General features: G+C 49.3%; 1 protein-coding gene across 9 annotated transcripts in view; it reads left to right on the plus strand.

Moving 5' to 3' along the window:
• Positions 1–18,011, plus strand: part of HEMK1 (HemK methyltransferase 1, mitochondrial release factors N(5)-glutamine) — a 131,651-nt gene that overhangs the window by 19,796 nt on the left and 93,844 nt on the right. For 3 of the 9 annotated variants that reach the window (XM_075939445.1, XM_075939446.1, XM_006127627.4), the window contains exons 5-10: positions 2,967–3,125; positions 6,177–6,241; positions 10,512–10,561; positions 12,274–12,379; positions 13,630–13,725; positions 16,895–17,008. In XM_075939445.1, the coding sequence (XP_075795560.1) occupies positions 2,967–3,125; positions 6,177–6,241; positions 10,512–10,561; positions 12,274–12,379; positions 13,630–13,725; positions 16,895–17,008 (590 nt within the window). Of the gene's footprint in view, positions 1–2,966; positions 3,126–6,176; positions 6,242–10,511; positions 10,562–12,273; positions 12,380–13,629; positions 13,726–14,017; positions 14,161–16,894; positions 17,013–18,011 lie in introns of those variants that run through there. The other 6 variants (XR_012906541.1, XM_025187008.2, XR_003090219.2 and 3 more) reach the window with 5 other exon arrangements.

Here is an 18,011-nt window from a genome sequence, read left to right on the forward strand (position 1 = left end):
CATCTGAGTACAAGACTGTTTACCAAGAGTTTGTCTGCTTGGGGAAGCTGACTGGCACAGTGGTAGTGGAATATCTGGCAAAGGCTTTCCTAGCATAGCTGCCATTGGAGGACACTCTCTCCAGGAATTCTAGAATAGTCACTTTTATTCGGGAACACAGTGTCCATAGAGGGGACCTGTAATGACCCAGCTGCAGCAGAACAATGAATGTATGGAAACACTGCAATCCAACAGCAGCTGCTGGCTGTGCAAACTCTTCAGTGACTCTGTTGAAACCCCAGGCAGGAGGAGTTAACGTAGGGCACATCTGCAGTGCCAGATTGTGCCACAGGGTGCGAGTAGGGACACCCCACACTTTTGCTGGTGGTACCTTGAAAATGCCTCCCCATCAAGGAGCAAACCCACCAATGGGGGAGGGTTACTGCCCCAGGGCCCATAGATTCAAAAGGGCCCACGGTTCCTGGACGCAGATGTTGCTGCTACAGCAGCAGCAGTGGCTGGAGCCCCAGACTCTTTAAATTGCCGCTGGTTCCCTGGGCGGTGGCTCCTGGCAGCTCTGAGGGCTGCCTGGGGGGACTGTGTGTGCTCCAGGTGGCACTGAGGGCTGGCTTCCCTCAGCCCCGTTCCTTTGCTCAAGGGCCTGCCCCTTCCAGAAGCACAGAGCCAGCCCCTTCCCCACCTTGCCCAAGGGCCCAGCAAATCCATCGTCCCCTGCCCTGTCCAGGAAGCATGAGAGTGCAGATTGGTGCCTGTGCTGGCCCTGGTTGTGAAACTTGTGCCCCCCTCCCCCCCTTCCCGAGTGACAGAACATCTGGTATTGTTCCCAGATGCCCCAGTCTCTGGCTTGGTGACAGATTCAGCAATGGCAGCAACTAGACAGGCTGGCCTGCCACAGCTGCTGCAAGAGGAGGAGACGTGTCCGTGCCATTCAGGTGCACAGGCTGTTGCCAAGATGGGCGTGTAAGTCAGGTCTGCCTTTGGGGTACCTGGATTGCTGGCCATCTGGGCGCTGTGGACTCAGACAGCTACAAAAGCTGAAGGAAGGACTTGGGACACAAGAAGAGCAATGCCCTTGGGTAACTGGTAAATTAGCTTGGGGGAAGGGGTCCAATTAGAAGATGCTGCCCTCTAAGAACTTTGGACCAAGGGGTTGTCACCGGGGAAGTAAGATATTGAAGTCCTGGTGAAGCCTGGGGTTGCCCCAGGAGCTGATACTGAGGGGCAAGCTTCAAGGGCTGGCTTCTCCTTGCAACTGGCTGAGCAACCCTAGCTACTAGAAGACAGACAAAAAGAGCTGGTTGCAGAGGAGAGAAGCCACTTGATTGTGCCTGTGAATCAACACATTGGAAAAGGAGTGTGTCATTCTTCAGAGAAAGTTCTGGGTTAGCCTCCATGGAGCCCGGCAGGTAAAGAAGCAATGGCACCAGCACCTGCATGAGCAGGTGACTGCTGAGATGATCCAGATGCAGGAGAAATCTGTGGCTCATAAATACGGGAAATGCCAGGCACTGCATGACATCTGACAGCTGTGGGACTGCTGGTCTCAAGGAGGACTGGACCTAGGGTAGAAGCGGTGCCAGAGGAAAAGCAGAAAAACAATGAGATATATTTTCAGGTCAGCCAAATCCAGGTTTTTAGGCTGAGTTGGAAGAGAGAGGCTGCTCCAGGGATATTGTCTGGATCACTCCATAACACTAGACTAGGAATATGCCCACCTGAGAGCAAAAGAAGAAAACAGTGAGCAACGGCATTTGTGGTTGGAGAGAGACTTGGAAGAGTTCCATGAGGAAATACTCTGGCAATACCAGAGTACTGGTACTTAGAGTGAGAAGGAAATACTATTCTGTACTCAGTCCCTGTGATTAGCGTGTCTGTCTCACACAGGAGAGCTCTTGTGAGTATCTCCCCCAGTGACCAGAGCCAGCTAGCATGAAGGGCACCCTGGTTGACCACACTTTTTGAGGGTGTGAGAAGGAGTTGCTGCTTCACCTCTGCTGCCAGTCTCCTCAAACCAGGTGATTCCGGTCCAAGAGAGGGGCCTTGTCTTGAGAACGCTCCCTTTCCCGGAGGAGGCACATCTGCAGAGTCCCCTAGGAAGGTGCAGGTTATGCAACAGAAGGAGTTTTTCTGATTTACGCCACCTCCCTGACTGACATTAGCTAGATTGAAGATGTCAGGCCCCTCATGTCTGCACAGGAGGGTTTTCCTGTTGGCCGGGGGCAGTTTTTTCACATGGCTGATCAACAGCACTTCGTAGACTAATACGTGGTACGCTCTGTCCTGAGGTCAGCAGCAAGCGCTCTAGCTCTGCTGCAAGAGGAACTTACAGGCAAGGAGCTCCCCTTGACAATAGGCCAGTCAAGCTTCCTTTCCCACGGTCAGGCCCAGGTCAGGGAAACATTGAAACAAGCCAAACTGCTCATCAGCTGCACGCTCCAGTTCTTGCTTTGGGACAGCGCGTGTGAAGGGTTCTTTCTTTAATGGGAGGTAGAGCAGCTCAGACCTTTTACAAAATTGTTTCTGGAGGTTTCTTAGGAAGGCAGCTGACCTCTCCCAGTCCTGCTAGTCCTCCTTTATTGTTAGGGATAGCTGCCTGGAAACAGGATCCTCATTTCTTAAGGGCTTGTCTGCTAAAGCTGCTTATTTCTTCACCTCTTTGCAACATCTTACCTGTTTCCACACTAGCTTGCTGTGATGCCACAAACTGGTCTGTGGTGTGGACTAACCAGCAAAGGCGGATGAACAAAGCAGTTTTGCCTCCTCTGCTCTTTAATCCACTTTAATCTGGTTTCCAAAGCAGGGGGTGTGGTGAAAATGCTGGGATGCCCAGGCAAAAAGGGTTCAGTGTGCAGACAGCTGGCTCCTAGAAAAACTCTTTCTCCCTGTCTTCCCCTGCTCTCAGATATTACAGCCATTGCCAGGTTCCCGCAGAACTAGGGTCTGAGTCACTATCCCCTCTCTGCTAGGATCTCGTCTCCTTAGTGCTGCAAAAATCCCAGAGGAGCGGGAGCCCTGCGGTTAATGCAGGTCACCGGTGCCCCACCGCCATCCCTCACCCCGTGATCCTGGAGATCGGCTGTGGCTCGGGGGCCATTGCACTGAGTTTACTGAACAAACTGCCCCAGGTGAGTGAGTTTTTTCCAGCCTTTCTGTCATGGCAGCACAGAGTCCCCTGGCTCCAGGTGTTGCACTGACACATAGCACAAAGATGGCCCCTGTCCCCCAGAGCCAACCATCAAGGGATAAAGTGAGACAGACAGAAGCGCACAATGCGATGAGCAGCAGTCACAGTCCAGGAGCTGCCTAACCGCTGCCGAGTGCCTGTCCCTTCCGAGTAACATAGCCCCTCCCCAGCAAAGGGGGCATCAGAGGCAAAGAAAGGATTGGGGTTGCTAAGTGACTTTGCTCTCAGGTTGTCAGTCAGCATGATACCTCCCCTCAGACCGCAATGGGTAATCCCTGCTCGGTGCTCCGGGAGGGGGGAAATAGCACAAGGTCCCTGCCCACGTACCCTGGAGGGAAAGCGCTGCTCCATATCTGGAGTTCAGTTCATCCCACAGACTCACCATGGCTGATTAGCACCATTGGAGAAGAGCTGGTGGCCTGCTGCCTCTGCAAGGGATGCTTTGCATGCTTATTAGCTGGGTACTCTCCACCTGGTGGCCCATGGGCTGCATCTAGCCCACAGACTGTTCTGTCCAGCTCTCTTGGAGGATGCTGTTAGTGGAGCAAAATGGTGTCCTCTGCCCACATGTGAGGTCACACTGCAGGAGGATGCTAGTCTGGCCAGCCTAAGGTTTGCCAGTGCTCTGTTGCAAGCTACAACTGTCCTGGCTGGCCACTGAAATGAAGCATGAAGGTTAGTGTGTAAGGTCTATGGGAGGCCATGCATGCACAGGCCCACTGACAGAGACTGTGGGGAAAAGGGGGCAGTTGCACAAGGACCCGGAGATTCAAAAGGACCTGAGGCTCATAGCTGCCACTAGCACAGGAGGGGCGGCAACCAGAGCCTCCGGCCCTTTCAATCACACTGGGACACTGCTTGGCCGACTGAGGGGCCCAGTGCAGTGTATTCCGGCTCTGCGGGCTGCCTACCTCATCCTTGCCCCTTCCAGGAGCACGAAGCCAGACACCCTCCCATACACACCTTGCCAAGGGGCCCTTGCCTGTCACATCCCTTCACTTAGTGACCTGTTGGGCTGATTAGTTTCCATTAGGCCAAATGATAAATTGCTCTGGTTTCACTGCTCAAGCACCACACTGCTTTCCTGGCCCATCAGACATAAATGACTGTGTCAGTCTGACTTGGACATCAGCCCTTCCCCAGCTGGCCAACATACATGAGCTTTGAGCAAATAGGCCACCTTAGTTCTCTGCCTACTCATGCACCCCAAAAACATACTAGTGTCTACGATGTTTACGCACAGCAAGGCTGACTTTGGCCCTCAGGGACTGCATGACGTTAAGTTGCCAGCAACTTTTCATACATGGTTTCCAGTGAGGCTGGAGCTCTCTACAGAGCTCATCTGTCCCATCGTGCACCATAGCTCCTTTTAAAGCTGGGGTGAGAATCCTAACGGGCATGGATTCTGTCTGCATCAGAAATGAGGACTCCAGGAAGCAATCTTCCCTGTGTGTGTGTGTCTCTCTCTGTCCCGCTTGTCTGTACCAGGTTACCAGTTGGTACTGTCCGGCTGTCTAGAATGGCTCATGAATGTGGTTGCCAGCAGCACAGATCGGGGGCATGAGCCCCAGACTGGTTGTGTGATTAGATTTCACCAACCAAGTATCAAGTGTGGACTCCTGCACTACTAACAGCCTTATCCTGGAATCATAGACAGTCCCTTTAGGCACTTCAGTCTATCTTGCCAACCAGAAAAGCTTGCCCTGCATCAAAAATCACAACAATATTCATCTGAAGAAGTGGGTTGTACCCACGAAAGCTCATGATACCATTGACATGTTTTGTTAGACTTTAAGGTACAGCTAGACAATTTGTTGTTTTTTAAGTTTTTCCAGTTACAGACTAACTCGGCAGCTACTCTGAAGCTTTTGAACAATATTCAAGTTACTCTGTGCCCCAAAGGACCAATCACTTGCCCCAGATCAATTGTGCCTTAAATCTTTCATCAAAGACGGAGCTTGTAGACAATCTTATGATAAACTAACCAAAGATTTATTAATTAGGAAAAGGAAATGAGACTTATTTACAAGGTTAAAGCAAGTAAACATGCACACACCCACGAGTTACAGTCTTAGGTTGAAAAGGGCAATAGAAGGTGCTATAATTTGCACACTCTCAATGTCTTTTAGGACTAACCCATGCTAAACAGCTGGAGATCCCTTGCTTATGCTTAAAAGTCTTGCTCTCTCTCTGAAGTCACGGACCCTTCTGCTCAGGAATTTTTATTTCCCCAGAGTTCAAACTTTGGTGGGATGAAGGTTTTTGTACGTCCTCTCTCCCTGAGTATGGGGGGGATAATCAGGAAAGTTTTTTATCCACTGATGTTCCATGATGGTTCACCTGGGTTGGGCAGGAGATAACACCATATGTGGTAAACAGGCATCTCTCCTGACTCTGGTGGTTTCCAGTTTCATAGCAAACACTTTTATAATTACAAAGCAAACACGTAACTGTTGCCATGGGATACAGCTATTATAAGGAAGATTAATTCAGGTAGTAACTCTCAAGCATATCATTCAATCCAAACACTAAACATATTTGTATAAACGTAACATCTATTTTAACACTGCTAACGCACAGGTGAGCCAGACTCATTTCCAGCTATGCATTTATCAGTGCTCAATGTGACCTTAGGATGTTGGCACCTGACCTGCCAGCTTCACAGACACACTCAGGACTAGATTGTTAGTTGAGACTAATCAATGTAGCTTCTCTAATTCCACTTGACTCTCACCAATAGTAGGTCTGGCCCCCTAAGACTTTTTATGAAAGTAAAATGCTAGCAACTGTAGTGAAAATATTCAGCCATGCTGACGGCCAAACTGTGAGCGACTCCGCAACCCCAAAGTGTCCTGCCCCTGAGTAAGTCCAAAGGTGGGAGAAAGACAGAGGGACACTTGATGTATCATCTGTCTCGTTTGCCCCAGGTCCAGTCATTAGCCCACAGTAGTCCTGTGGGCCACATAACGTGTTTTGTTTCTTTCTGTGCCAGAGCCGGGTGATAGCTGTGGATAAAGAGGAAGCTGCTGTGAATCTCACCTGTGAGAATGCTCAGAGGTAGGAACATGCACATTACTCATTTTTGCTCTCTTTGGGTGCCTGCTGGTTCCTAAGACCCCTCTTACTGATCCCCTTAGACAAGTGAATAGTCACCGAAGTCCTGGATTATGATTCACAAATATGCCATGCGTCAGTCCTGGGCTGGATATCATGTTTATCAGAGAGCATTAAACACTTTGAATCTCTGAAAACCCAAGGAAAATTAGAGATTTTTGACACAAATATTCTCTGAATTGTTACTTGAGTCGAACAAACAGCTTTCCCTGACCTGTGAATGCCTTTTTCCAGACTACCAGCTGCAAAGGAGATGGAATAATAGTGATATTTGTACTTAAGTTGCACCTTTCTTCCAAGGAGCACCTCGTGTTTCCTACCACAAGAGCCACGTTCTAACCCTTTTCACAATCGGGGGAAACTGAGGCACACAAAGACATAATTAAAATATTACAGAAAATAGCCACTTGGTCACATCACATCACAAAGCGGGTCAGAGACAGAGCCAATAACAGAATCCAGAATGCCTGGCTCCCTCTGACTCACCAAACCATATTGACTCCTTTTTCAGACAGGGCCGTGCTTCTGTTCTTGCCTCCAGGTTTTCTCTTGCTCCTCATGCAGCATCTAGACTTCTGGGTGTGCTGGTGTGGTGTCCCACAGCATCCTTCTGCCTGCCTGGGCTGTCGCTAGAGCAGAGTTGTAACCAAATGAACGACGGTCCACAGCAGCCACCTGTGCTGTGGTTCGGTTTTAAGGGTTTCAGAATCAGCTCTGCAGCTGCCTAATGCCACAATGTGCTGCCCCACAACTGTCACTTGAGAGCAAAGACAGTGTTGGTGGCAGAGTGTCACCTTCCCGTTCATGCCTCTGCTCCCTGTGCCGACTCAACTATCTGTTACATCAATGGCAATCCAGTGTGACTCCACCTGAGTTAACATGAGTCTCCATGTCCCAGATTCACTAGTGCATTGGATAGAAAAGTTTGGAAGGAAAATCCTGGTTGTTTTATTGCTTGGACTGCAGTTGAGTTACTGCTACGGTGAGTTACAGCTCTCTCTCTAATTCAGTGTACCACAAAGTGTAGGGGAACGGTGAGCATCTTTGGAATCCTTGCCAAAATGCTCTCAGGAATATGTTGGTCTCATTCCTTCAGCAAACTCAGAAATTCTGTGGCTTTGCAAAGTGACTGCCTGGCTCAGAAGAGAAGAGTGGTTGTGACACAGATTGCCAGGGGGCATCAGGACTGCTCAGTTCTGTGTGCTACTGCCATTGTCTCAGGCTGTGTCTACACTAGGAGTGCTTTGCCGGGGATAGCCGTACCAGTGTGCAATACTCACAAAGTGTTCAGACGGGGGACACAGCCTAACCTGGCAAAGCTGTGCTTTTGCTGGTATAGCTTATTTTCCAGCACCACCATCCAACTCCCCAAAACAAAATAAGCCAGACTGATAAAAAAAATCAGTTTTTCTGCTAAAAGTGCATGTTCACCAGGTCTTTTGCTGGCCTGGCCTTGTCAGTCAGGGATCACACCTCCACGCACACCTGACAGACCTATGTCGGCAGAAGTCTAGAGGGTGGACCCAGCCTTACTTGGTGACCTGGAGTTTGTCACTCACTGTGTTGTGTCTCAATGGCTCCTTCTGTGAAATGGGGTTGCTGCCAAGATAGCAGGCTAACTTAATCATGGCAATGCTCCCCCTCACCCCAGAGTTGCACACGTGCAGCCTCTGGCCCCCCTGAGGTCTACCCCCAGTAGCCCAAGGCCACAGTGACATTTAGATGTTTGCAAGGGGGATTGACAGTGGTTGTGAGGGTTCCCCGAGATAATAGGAATACTCACATAGTCCCTACCCCTTGCATAGGGGACTCTATGGAGCAGGTTTGCAGTGGGCACTGGCAGAATTGTGAGGGGGTTGGACTGGCGCATAATGCCCTGTACATCCCCAGGCAGCCCCAAGGCTGTTTTGATTTGCAGCAGATAAGGGGGTGCCTTGGCCTCTGGTAGTCTTTAAGATCAGAGGGTTCAGAAATGTGTCAGAAAGGCCTCTGGGTCTCCCTTCCCCCTTGCTATGTGCTCACTCTCGTATTCTTCACCGGCAAGAGAGAAATGCCACATTTCCTGGTCTCTAGGGCATCCAGGTAGCGCAGAGAGCCCAATGAAGTGCAGGTCAAGCTGAGAGGCACTGGTACAGCTCTTCGGTGCCCATAGAGGTGCCCGGGTTGTAGGAAGAGCCTGCGTAAGTATTACCTCTTAAGCCATAAAGCCTCTTACAGTAGCATTGGGCCACAATGGACCTAACCTTAAAGGGATCCTACTCTCTTGGTATGCATCCTGCCTGGTGACTCAGCTGCTTCATTTTCACACACTGCCTCACATGAGTGCATGATGTTATCATGTCACCATGACACTGTGTCAGATGCAAACATCTAAATGTCACTGTGGCCTTGAAGCCAAATATATTCACATTTCATAACTCATGCAAGGGCCAGATTTTCAAAGCAGGATAGAAGAGGTGTCTAGAAAATTGTCTGTGTGTGCCTCACACCTACAGAAGCCCATTTTTGCATATCTGAAGCCAGCAATTGAGGGTTTTTTTGCTGGTGTGGCAGGTTTGCATGTAGGAGGTTTTGCAGACATTGTTATTAATATACAGATGAGGTGGGGTGGTCGGTGCACTAAGTGAATGCATGTGTCTTTGCATGAATGTACATGGAGAGGATGAGTCTGTAAAAGTGTCCACAGGATCGATGTTATGACCCCAGCTTTGGAACAGTCTCTTTAGTGTGCCAGACCCCCAGGGGGTCTCTCATTTCTTCCAGAATAGGCCACACCAGCTCCCAGGACTGAACCTTAGGGGCTTCTGTACTCCTGCTTCACACCATGAGCTCTGTTCAGTGATTCCGACTGACACAGCCTTCTTGTAGAGATGTACACTCTTCGAAGATTAACGCACCTCGCTAAGTACTTACTGTGGTGGCGCGTCGGGGTTCCCCCGCTTCCTGCACCCCCGTAATGGCATGAACAGACTCCACCAGCTGGTAGAATAGAGGGAGTTTATTGCTTCTCCAGGATTCAGCGCAGCATAGATGTAATCCGGTTACAGGGCCAGGCCTAGGATGCCTCAGCCCCCCTTGAGATGGGGGAGACTGGGCCCTTGAATCCCAGCCCCTTGCTTAGGCTGCATTCTCCATGATTCCAGACAGAAAACTAAAACCCTCTTCCAGCCCTGCCCCCCAACCAGGGGCTGGACCTCGTCCTCCTTCCTTTTTCTCCCTCCCTGGGAGCCAACTGGTCGGACAGGTTGGAAGCCCCTTACATAATGACTCATCCCCTGTCCTGCTGGGCCGTGTTACAAATAGCTGCCAGTGGGGGTCACCCACAGCCCACCACCCAGCATAGCAACAGGAAGGTACCAACACTACATCACACTTACAGTGCTGCTCCGGCAGCATTGTCAAAAGAGGGGGGATTTATTAGTCAGCTGGAACACAGCGCAGGAAAGGCGTAGATTAGCACAGAGAATTGAAGGTTGAAGTATGATCTAGTTTAGTTAGCCAGAGCCTGACCTAGCTGGAATGAATGCCATGCTCAGGTGCTCTCTGTCTGTCTCTGTTTGACCTCTTTGGTCAGTTCCCGTGTGAGAGCTCTGACTCCTTCCACAGCAGACTCTTATCCCCCAGCTCACACCTTCCCAGTGGTGAAATCCATTTCCCTCTGGGTCACTGGTTGTTGGGTTTCAGTGTCTGGTAACTGATCAGCCTTGGTGAGTCCTTTTTAATGACCCATTCTGGCTCAGACAGGTAAGCAGTACACATGCTTGTGATCCCAGCCTGCCTTGTCTCTTGGAGAGCAAACAGTCTTTCATACCTTCCTCGCATTGGCTAACAGTGCATCATATAACTGAGGTACACAGGAGGGGGTCATACAAATATAAAACGTTTCCACGTTATCACAGAAGGGTATGCACAAGGGTTTTGAAAAGAAGTTTTGAGGTGCACAGTGAACATGCGCACTGTTCTTGGTGGATGCACTGGCTATGCACTGCTTTGAATACTGCCAACTTGTAGCTCTGCAAGCAGAGAACAGACCCGGGACTTCCCTCAGATTTTGAGCAGAGTGGTAATCCTGTGGTAGATGGTGCTGGGGGATTTGCATGGGTAAGTGTGATATCTGGTTTTTAATTATGTGCCTTTGAATGACCTGCATGTAGTATTGTGTGTACCCACACGTGTCTCTTACTCTCACCTTCCTTTGTTCTTGGGCCTGAAGGTTGCAGCTACAGGACAGGATAAGAATTCTCCACTACGATGCCTGCTCTGGTAATTTTCTCTTATGTTTCTACCATCCCTAATATTTTCTTTATTCTACTTTCCTGAGGAGAGGTGGGCATGAGAACAGTCGGCATCTGGGGCAGGAATGACAGAAACCTGGCTGATGGGTAACTCTGGAGACAGGTCTGGCATGACATGTCTGTTGCTACGCTTAGATCTCACCTCACATGATGTACATGTGGCCTGACAGCAAGTCGATAACACACCAGGCAGGCACCTGAGAGGGGCCGCCCAGTCCCTATGCTGCTGTGGACTAGCAGGTGTCAGTACAGTATTGGTGCAGCAGAGGAAACCTACTGAGAGTCAGATTTTTTCAGTGCAGGTTGTCATCTTCAGAGCACTCTGGCCAGACTTTCAGTTTGCAGCGGCACCAGTGCACAGAGGAGAACGTGTGCACAACGCACTTAAATTTGCAGATGCAGTTGCTGTAGCGGGGTAAGCAAGTGGGTAAATAGATTTTTGTGTGTCCAGCAGCATTCATACTGCATACAGTTGTGGTAATCACATTTGACGCACATGGCTGTATATGGACTTCGAGCCTCCTCTTCTCAAAACGTATCCTTTTGTGTCAAATATGCCGTCTCTGAGTCCCCCGGGATATGTGGGGGAGAGGGGAAGGTTCCAGGAATTTGCTCCAGCTTTGAAAAACAAATTTGATCTTTTCCCCCTGCCCACATCTCTTCCCCTCCTTTGCAGCGCCTTGCCCTTCCACTGTCCCCCCCTTCCTCTTCCCAGCTCCAGAGGTCTCTTCCCTAGTTCTCAACACCTTCCCTTTTCTTCCCTTCCCCTATAGCCAGTCCATGTGAGGCTGCAGCTTTGTCAGATTTATTAAGCTAATCTGGGTTTGGTCTGGTCACTCTTTGGCTGGGAGACATAAGGAAAACCAGGGTGTTGCAGGAAATGGGGTTCATGAGTTAGTATGTCACACACTTCTCCCTGCAACTGGCCCCACAATGGTGGTGCATAGCATTGTGCTGCAGCGTGGGGTATCTCATACTTACACATGCAAATGAGCTGCTGATGGTTTGTGCCCATTAGAGGTCCCTTAGCACTTTAAGGAAGACTGGGGGTGTTCTCGCCAGTGTCCTGTCCAAATTCAAACTCTGTTAATTCTCTGCAACCTAAAATTCTCTTTGTAGACCTGGATGGGCACAGCATTCTTCATTCTAGATCCACCTAGATTCTGAGTCGTCTACTACATCCAGGCATTGTGTTGCAGTGCATTGTCTGGGTGACTGATTGGTTCTTTCCATGTGCTTAGCTCGCTCACTCTTTCAGTATGTCTACACAGCAGCCTGAGGGGTTTATAGTTTGGGTGGACAGACCCAGTCTCGCATAGCTAAAAATAGCAGTGTAGATGTGGTGGCATGGGCTTCAGCATAGCTTGTCCATGCCCGCCCAGGACCTTGGGGACATACCCGCAGTATCAGCCCATGTCCTCACGTCTACACTTGATGAATAAGCACAGGCTTGTCTATCCACGATGGAATCACCTGGGACTTCAGTGTAGCTATGTCCTTCAAGCTGGGAAGGGAGACCCATTCAGGTTAGCCTCACAAGATGTGAAATTAAATCCTGTCAATAGATAGAGACAGACCTGTGCCTATAGAGTTGCTGTTACCAATATTTTACTTGAGTAATGAACTTTGAAGGGACATAGTTATGGATGATATTTGGTTTTCATTCTTTTTCTGCTATAGGTTCGTGGGAGCAGCTCCTCCCCTGGGGTCCTGTGGACACTATAGTCAGTAACCCACCTTACGTCTTCCATGAAGACATGGCTCACCTGGCTGAAGAGATCCTCAGGTAGTGAGACAAGACCTCTCTAGCATTCGCTTTTCCCTGCATTATTTCACCCTCCTCTGTTCTCTGTGGGAAAGAGTCAAGGTTCTAGTACCAACAAGTTAGGAGATGTCAGCCGCAGTTGGGGAGCGGCAGATGGGAGTCCCGAAAGGGCAACCACTTGAGGATACACTTATTTAGAAGCTTAGTCCCTTTCAGTCCTGCACAATCGGAGGATCTTGGGTTTTTCTCTCCTTAAGATCTAGTGTAGAGATTCCCCTTGGCCCATTTGTTCCCTGGTGAGCTTGCCTGCTTCTGAGTGGCACCTGATACCCCGAGGAGCAGAAGATGTGTGAAAACGAGGGAGCGGGGATGGAACGCATCATCTTCCTTTTTGCCAGCTAGTTTCCCACAAAGTTGATTTAACTGAGGATTAGAACGGGTTCCCGAGCCCAAGGTCTGGCATGCCAAAAAGCAGCCAATCCCTGAAAGGTAGAAACTTTCTGTCGTAATGATATGCAATTTCAAACTTTTCTGAACGAGGTAGGTTGTGCTACAGAGTGTCAGGCTGGATGGCAGCTCAACTTGGCTATTCACGGTGCTTGAGCCAGGAGAAAAAGTGATAGGATGCCCAGCCGCCAACTCTCCCATCCACCTTTCCCTTCCAACTGGCACCGGTGGACGTATGGATGTGATATAATTGCACTAATTGAAGCACTGAGTAGTAATAATGCCGCCTTCTGGCCAAGAGAGTTGCAATTCTGGCCAGTGCCCTTAGGCTGAAGAGGCAGCGTGGTGGGCACCACATGGCAAGTGAGGAGACCTGGGTTTTAGTCCACAATCCACCCTGAATATGCTGTGGCACCTCAAACAAGTCACTGACTCTCACCCTGCCTCAGTTTCCTCAGTAAAATGGGGGGAAAATATATATTCACCTTTATGAAGCACTCTGAGAGTAAAAGGCTTGTGGCAGAGCTAAGAATTACTACTACCATTGTTATTAAACACGACCAGATCCAGAATACCCCTTTCCCTCTGGTTGCACAGACCACCCCTCTGGAACACCGGAAGGGTCTTGCAAACATCCCTTTTTACACATTTCAAAGTTACTTTTCCACTGGAAGACACTCCCACAAGCTGTAGCTTTCATGTGCCATGTGCACAGAGCCTCTATTGTGCTTGTTCCCAGTGGGCAATGCTGCTCTGAACACATCTGACTGCTGCATGTAAAGGTCGGTAATGGAGGGATTTCATCCCTTGTGTTCAACCTCCAGCTACGAGGACCTTGATGCCCTGGATGGGGGAAATGATGGGATGAGAGTGATCAAAAAAATTCTGGCTCTGGCTCCTTTTATCCTGAAGGATCTTGGGTAAGTTCTGATTCTGTAATAAAACCCCCTGCTGCCTCTCTACATTTTACTTTTGCTGCCTATCCCTACCTCATGCTTCTTTACGTTCAGAAATAAAAGCAGATACAAGGGGGAGTCAAATGCACATAAGAAAAGAGAGGCAGAAAAAAGCCATTCCTTGTTAACATAAGGATGCCACATACATTAGTAAAGAACTGCTGATATTAACACTGTCTACTGGGGGGGATTATGCACTATGCTGGGGACCCCAGTTATTTGGTATTGTTGAATGATGGCTACCTAAAATTTAAAGACATGAGGAAGAGCAAAGAGAAGAGACTAGCAGAGGAAGAGATGAAAAGGGAGAGCAGAAATGGAGAAAACAGCTAAGCAGAGAACTATCTCGAGACAAAGGCACTGTAGACACCCGTGGGACATTGATATTTATGGGCTGTGGTAAGATACCTTAAAACATCTCAGGAGGAAAAACATCTCAGGAGAAAAAAAATATCCCAGGGGTTATTTCTTCAAGGATTAATCTGCATGATATGTGACCAGGAGAGTCCCTGCTTCCATTCACTACTTTCCGATGTCTCTCATGGGATATTAGAGATCATAACTGTGGCCCTCTACCTAGCCAGGACAGTCTCAGTGTCTTGTGTGACAGTCCTGCCTTTTTGCCAGCCCAAGAGAATTCCCTGCAAATGTCCTGTTGTGGAATGGTGGAGCAGGAATCTTCATTGTCATTGTGCCCCAGGGATGCAGCCATGGAAGCACAAAATCCTCTTCGGGGCTTCCCAGGATTAAAGCTCCGTAGAGTGCCTATTCTATATTTTAAGATGGCACTGATGTTGACGGGAGGGAGTTTTTATGGTTGGTAATGAGGCACAACATCCAGGCGGGTGATTTATTTGGCTGAGGTAAAGGAGGTGTTCAATGTGGGAAGACTTGGGGAATTTCTGAGGAGCACGTGGTTGGGGTTTAGTTCTTTTTTGGTGGTTCATCTTGTAGTGTACATCTGCGATCCATTCCAGCAGACGAGGGGTGAGTTCAGATAGGTCAGTGATAGCTATAAAGGCACTGCCTGTGTACATGGAGAGCTTTGTAGTCCAAGGTCCCTAGTTTGATCCAGGAATGAATTTACAGCTCCTGAGAGCTGCTGGGTTGATAGTTCTGGAAACTGACCCCCCCTAAGTATCCACCAAGCCAAAACAGCATGAGCAGCTGCAGCACAATTCTCCAGCCCCATTCCCTGCTATGCCCACATCAAGGGATGCAAGGTAGCGTCTAGAGTCCAGGCCCAGCTAGATTTTGCCTTCTCTGCTGAGACAGCTGTCAGGGTAGTGTCCTTTTTGAGTTGGGTCCCTGTCCAGAGGAAACTGGACTGTGCCCTTCCTGTGGAGAGCACCTCTTTTCTGGTGACCAGATTCACACAAACATCCTGGAGATGTCACACTGGTGATGTAACTTAGGAGTTCATGCTCTTGGCCTCAGTGCAGCTACCTTGGTGTGAAAATGCAGTGAAAGGGAACTCAGAACCCCATGAATCTGAGGTCTGGACGGTTCTTATCCCCTCATCCTCATGCTTCAGGATCATGGTTGCTCATAGTGCAATTGCCTCTGTCATTACCCAGTCCCTGTTTTCCTCATCTCTGTGCATGTTGGGACTTAGCCCTCATTACCATGGTATCCAGGTGCTAGTGAATCAGGGCAGCATTCCCATTTCCTTTTTAGAGAAGGGGAACTGAGTCCCGGAGAGACTTGACCAATGTCACACAGAGCCTGTAGCAAAAAGGGGAATTTTTCAGTCTCCCAAGTCTCAGGCTAGTGGTCTAACCTCTAGACCATATTTCCTCCTATCTAGATCCATTCTCCCTCTCCCTCTCTCTTTTGTATAATTCAACTTGTGGAACTCCTTGCCAGAAGATGTTGTGAAGCCCAAGACTATAACAGGGTTAAAAAATGAGCTAGATACATTCTTGGAGGATAGGTCCATCAATGGCTATTAGCCAGCATGGTCAGGAATGGAGACCCTAGCCTCTGTTTGTCAGAAACTGGGAGTGAGTAACACTTGAGGATTCCCTGTTTTGTTCATTCCTTCTGGATAGTGGGCTGGATGGACTTTTGGTCTGACCCATTGTGGGCTTTTGTATGTTCTTATGATTGGTTGTTTTATGAGGGTGATTCTATCAGAGGGTATGTCTACACTACCCCGCTAGTTCGAACTAGCGGGGTAATGTATGCATACCGAACTTGCTAATGAAGCCTGGGATTTGAATTTCCCGGGCTTCATTAGCATAAAGCCGGCGCCGCCATTTTTAAAAGCCGGCTAGTGCGAATCCCGTGCCGCGCGGCTACACGCGGCACGGGCTAGATAGTTCGAACTACGTAGCCATTCCGAACTATCTGTACTCCTCGAATAGGAATAGGAAGCCTAGTTCGAACTACCTAGTTCGAGCCCTGTGTAGCCGCGCGGCACGGGGTTCGCACTAGCCGGCTTTTAAAAATGGTGGCGCCGGCTTTATGCTAATGAAGCCCGGGAAATTCAAATCCCGGGCTTCATTAGCAAGTTCGGTATGCATACATTACCCCACTAGTTCGAACTAGCGGGGTAGTGTAGACATACCCAGACTGAGCTAAAACATTTCCTGTGCAAGGCCCCAAGCATCTTGATGGGGATGTCTTGCAGATGCAGTTATTTTTTTGAGTATCCCTCATGGGGATTTGGTGCCTCCCAACTGATGGAAGAAGATTGTTGCTGCCATCATTCACTTACAGTGGGTGGCCAAGAGCTTGCCCTGTGCCAGCAGCGTGCCTTTACCCTGAATCTCTGGTGTCTCCAGGAAGCCATAATCTCATGCCTGCTTCTCGGGGCTATGCTTTAATTAACGCAGGTTGAATAGTTCCTAGCTCTAGGAGGAGTCCTGTTGATCTCAGCCCTTACTCGCTGTAAGTAACAGTTTCTTTAGTATCTTACATTTGTTAGCTCCATGACCACATTGCTTGGACAGCCCAGTGCAGTTGGCTGTTGGGTTCCTGGGTTCCAGAGTCTCATAGGCCACACAGTCTGTTCAGCTGGGTCCTTCCTTGGAGTTATCCAGACCATCCTAGGAAAGGGAGTCTGAGATTTCCATGCTTGTCAAACAAAACGTGTTTGTTCCCGTCCTTCTCCCCACACCTGTGTTTTCAGAAGTGTGTTTCTAGAAGTGGATCCCAGACACCCCGAGATGGTGGAGAACTGGCTGCAGAGTCACCCTGAACTGTCCCTCTCCATCTCTGCCACCCACAAGGACTTCTGTGGCAAGTAAGTGTTCTCTTTCAAGAGCTGTCCCTGGTCACGGCGCGTCCCAGTGCCTTTGAGCGGAGATTTTACAGCGGTGCTCCTCCTTGCCCCAGAGCTGTGCACACGCAGTGTCTACCCCTCAATGCTGTCATTGGTTGAGTAGCGTGTGCATGGCTCAGGGCTCCTCAGTTCCTTCCCTACCATTGCCAGCTGGAAACGGAGTGTAGCAGCTCTGCTACTTCAAGTTGCCTTTCTGCTTTAACTCTAACCTCTCTCTCCCCCCCCCCCCCCCCCCCCCCCGGTTCTTAACACAGATTGTTTCTCCACTTATTTTTTCTTCATTTATTTTAAAAAAAAAAAAACCTCCATTTTTACTTCCTCTTACTGCTATGCCTGGCTCCCCAGGGTTCAAGAGGTAATTCTCATGCCATGAGGCTTTCCCTATTTGAGATGTTCACTCGCAGTGTATATGCTACTTGGGGGTGTCCCATGTATCCCTAAAATGTTTACACTGTAATAAACTTAAGGCCAGGGCTCGGAAAGACTGCAAGCTGCACTTAAAGCTCCTGAAGGACTCCTGCAATTTACCGCTTACTGAGAGCTCCCTCCTGGACACTGACTTATCGCCAGGTCCAATTCCTAATTACTTAGTCCCCTCCAACCGCTTAGTCCCCACTTCCAGTGCAGAGGATGATGACAGCTAAGGCCACCAGTCCTTAGACTCTCCCTCCCCGCCCATTGCACTGGCACTTGGGGAGACATACAAACAGCTTCCACATGCGCCACAGTTTCCAACATGGTGGTCTCCTCCTTCGTTGGGGTCATCTAGGCCATTTCCCTCCCATTGGCCATCCTGAGGTACATGGGAACCCCATAAGAGGAGGCACAGCTCCTGGCATGCACCTAAGAGACAGGACACATTGGCACCTCCTACTGTACCTGGCGCTGAAGAACAGCTACCACTGGAAACAATACAGGAGCAGGCAGAGGAAGCTATTTCATCAGCTACACTTGACCAACTAGC

The sequence above is a fragment of the Pelodiscus sinensis genome, chromosome 11 (genome assembly GCF_049634645.1).
Source record: "Pelodiscus sinensis isolate JC-2024 chromosome 11, ASM4963464v1, whole genome shotgun sequence".
In the NCBI taxonomy this organism is placed as follows: Eukaryota; Metazoa; Chordata; order Testudines; family Trionychidae; genus Pelodiscus; species Pelodiscus sinensis.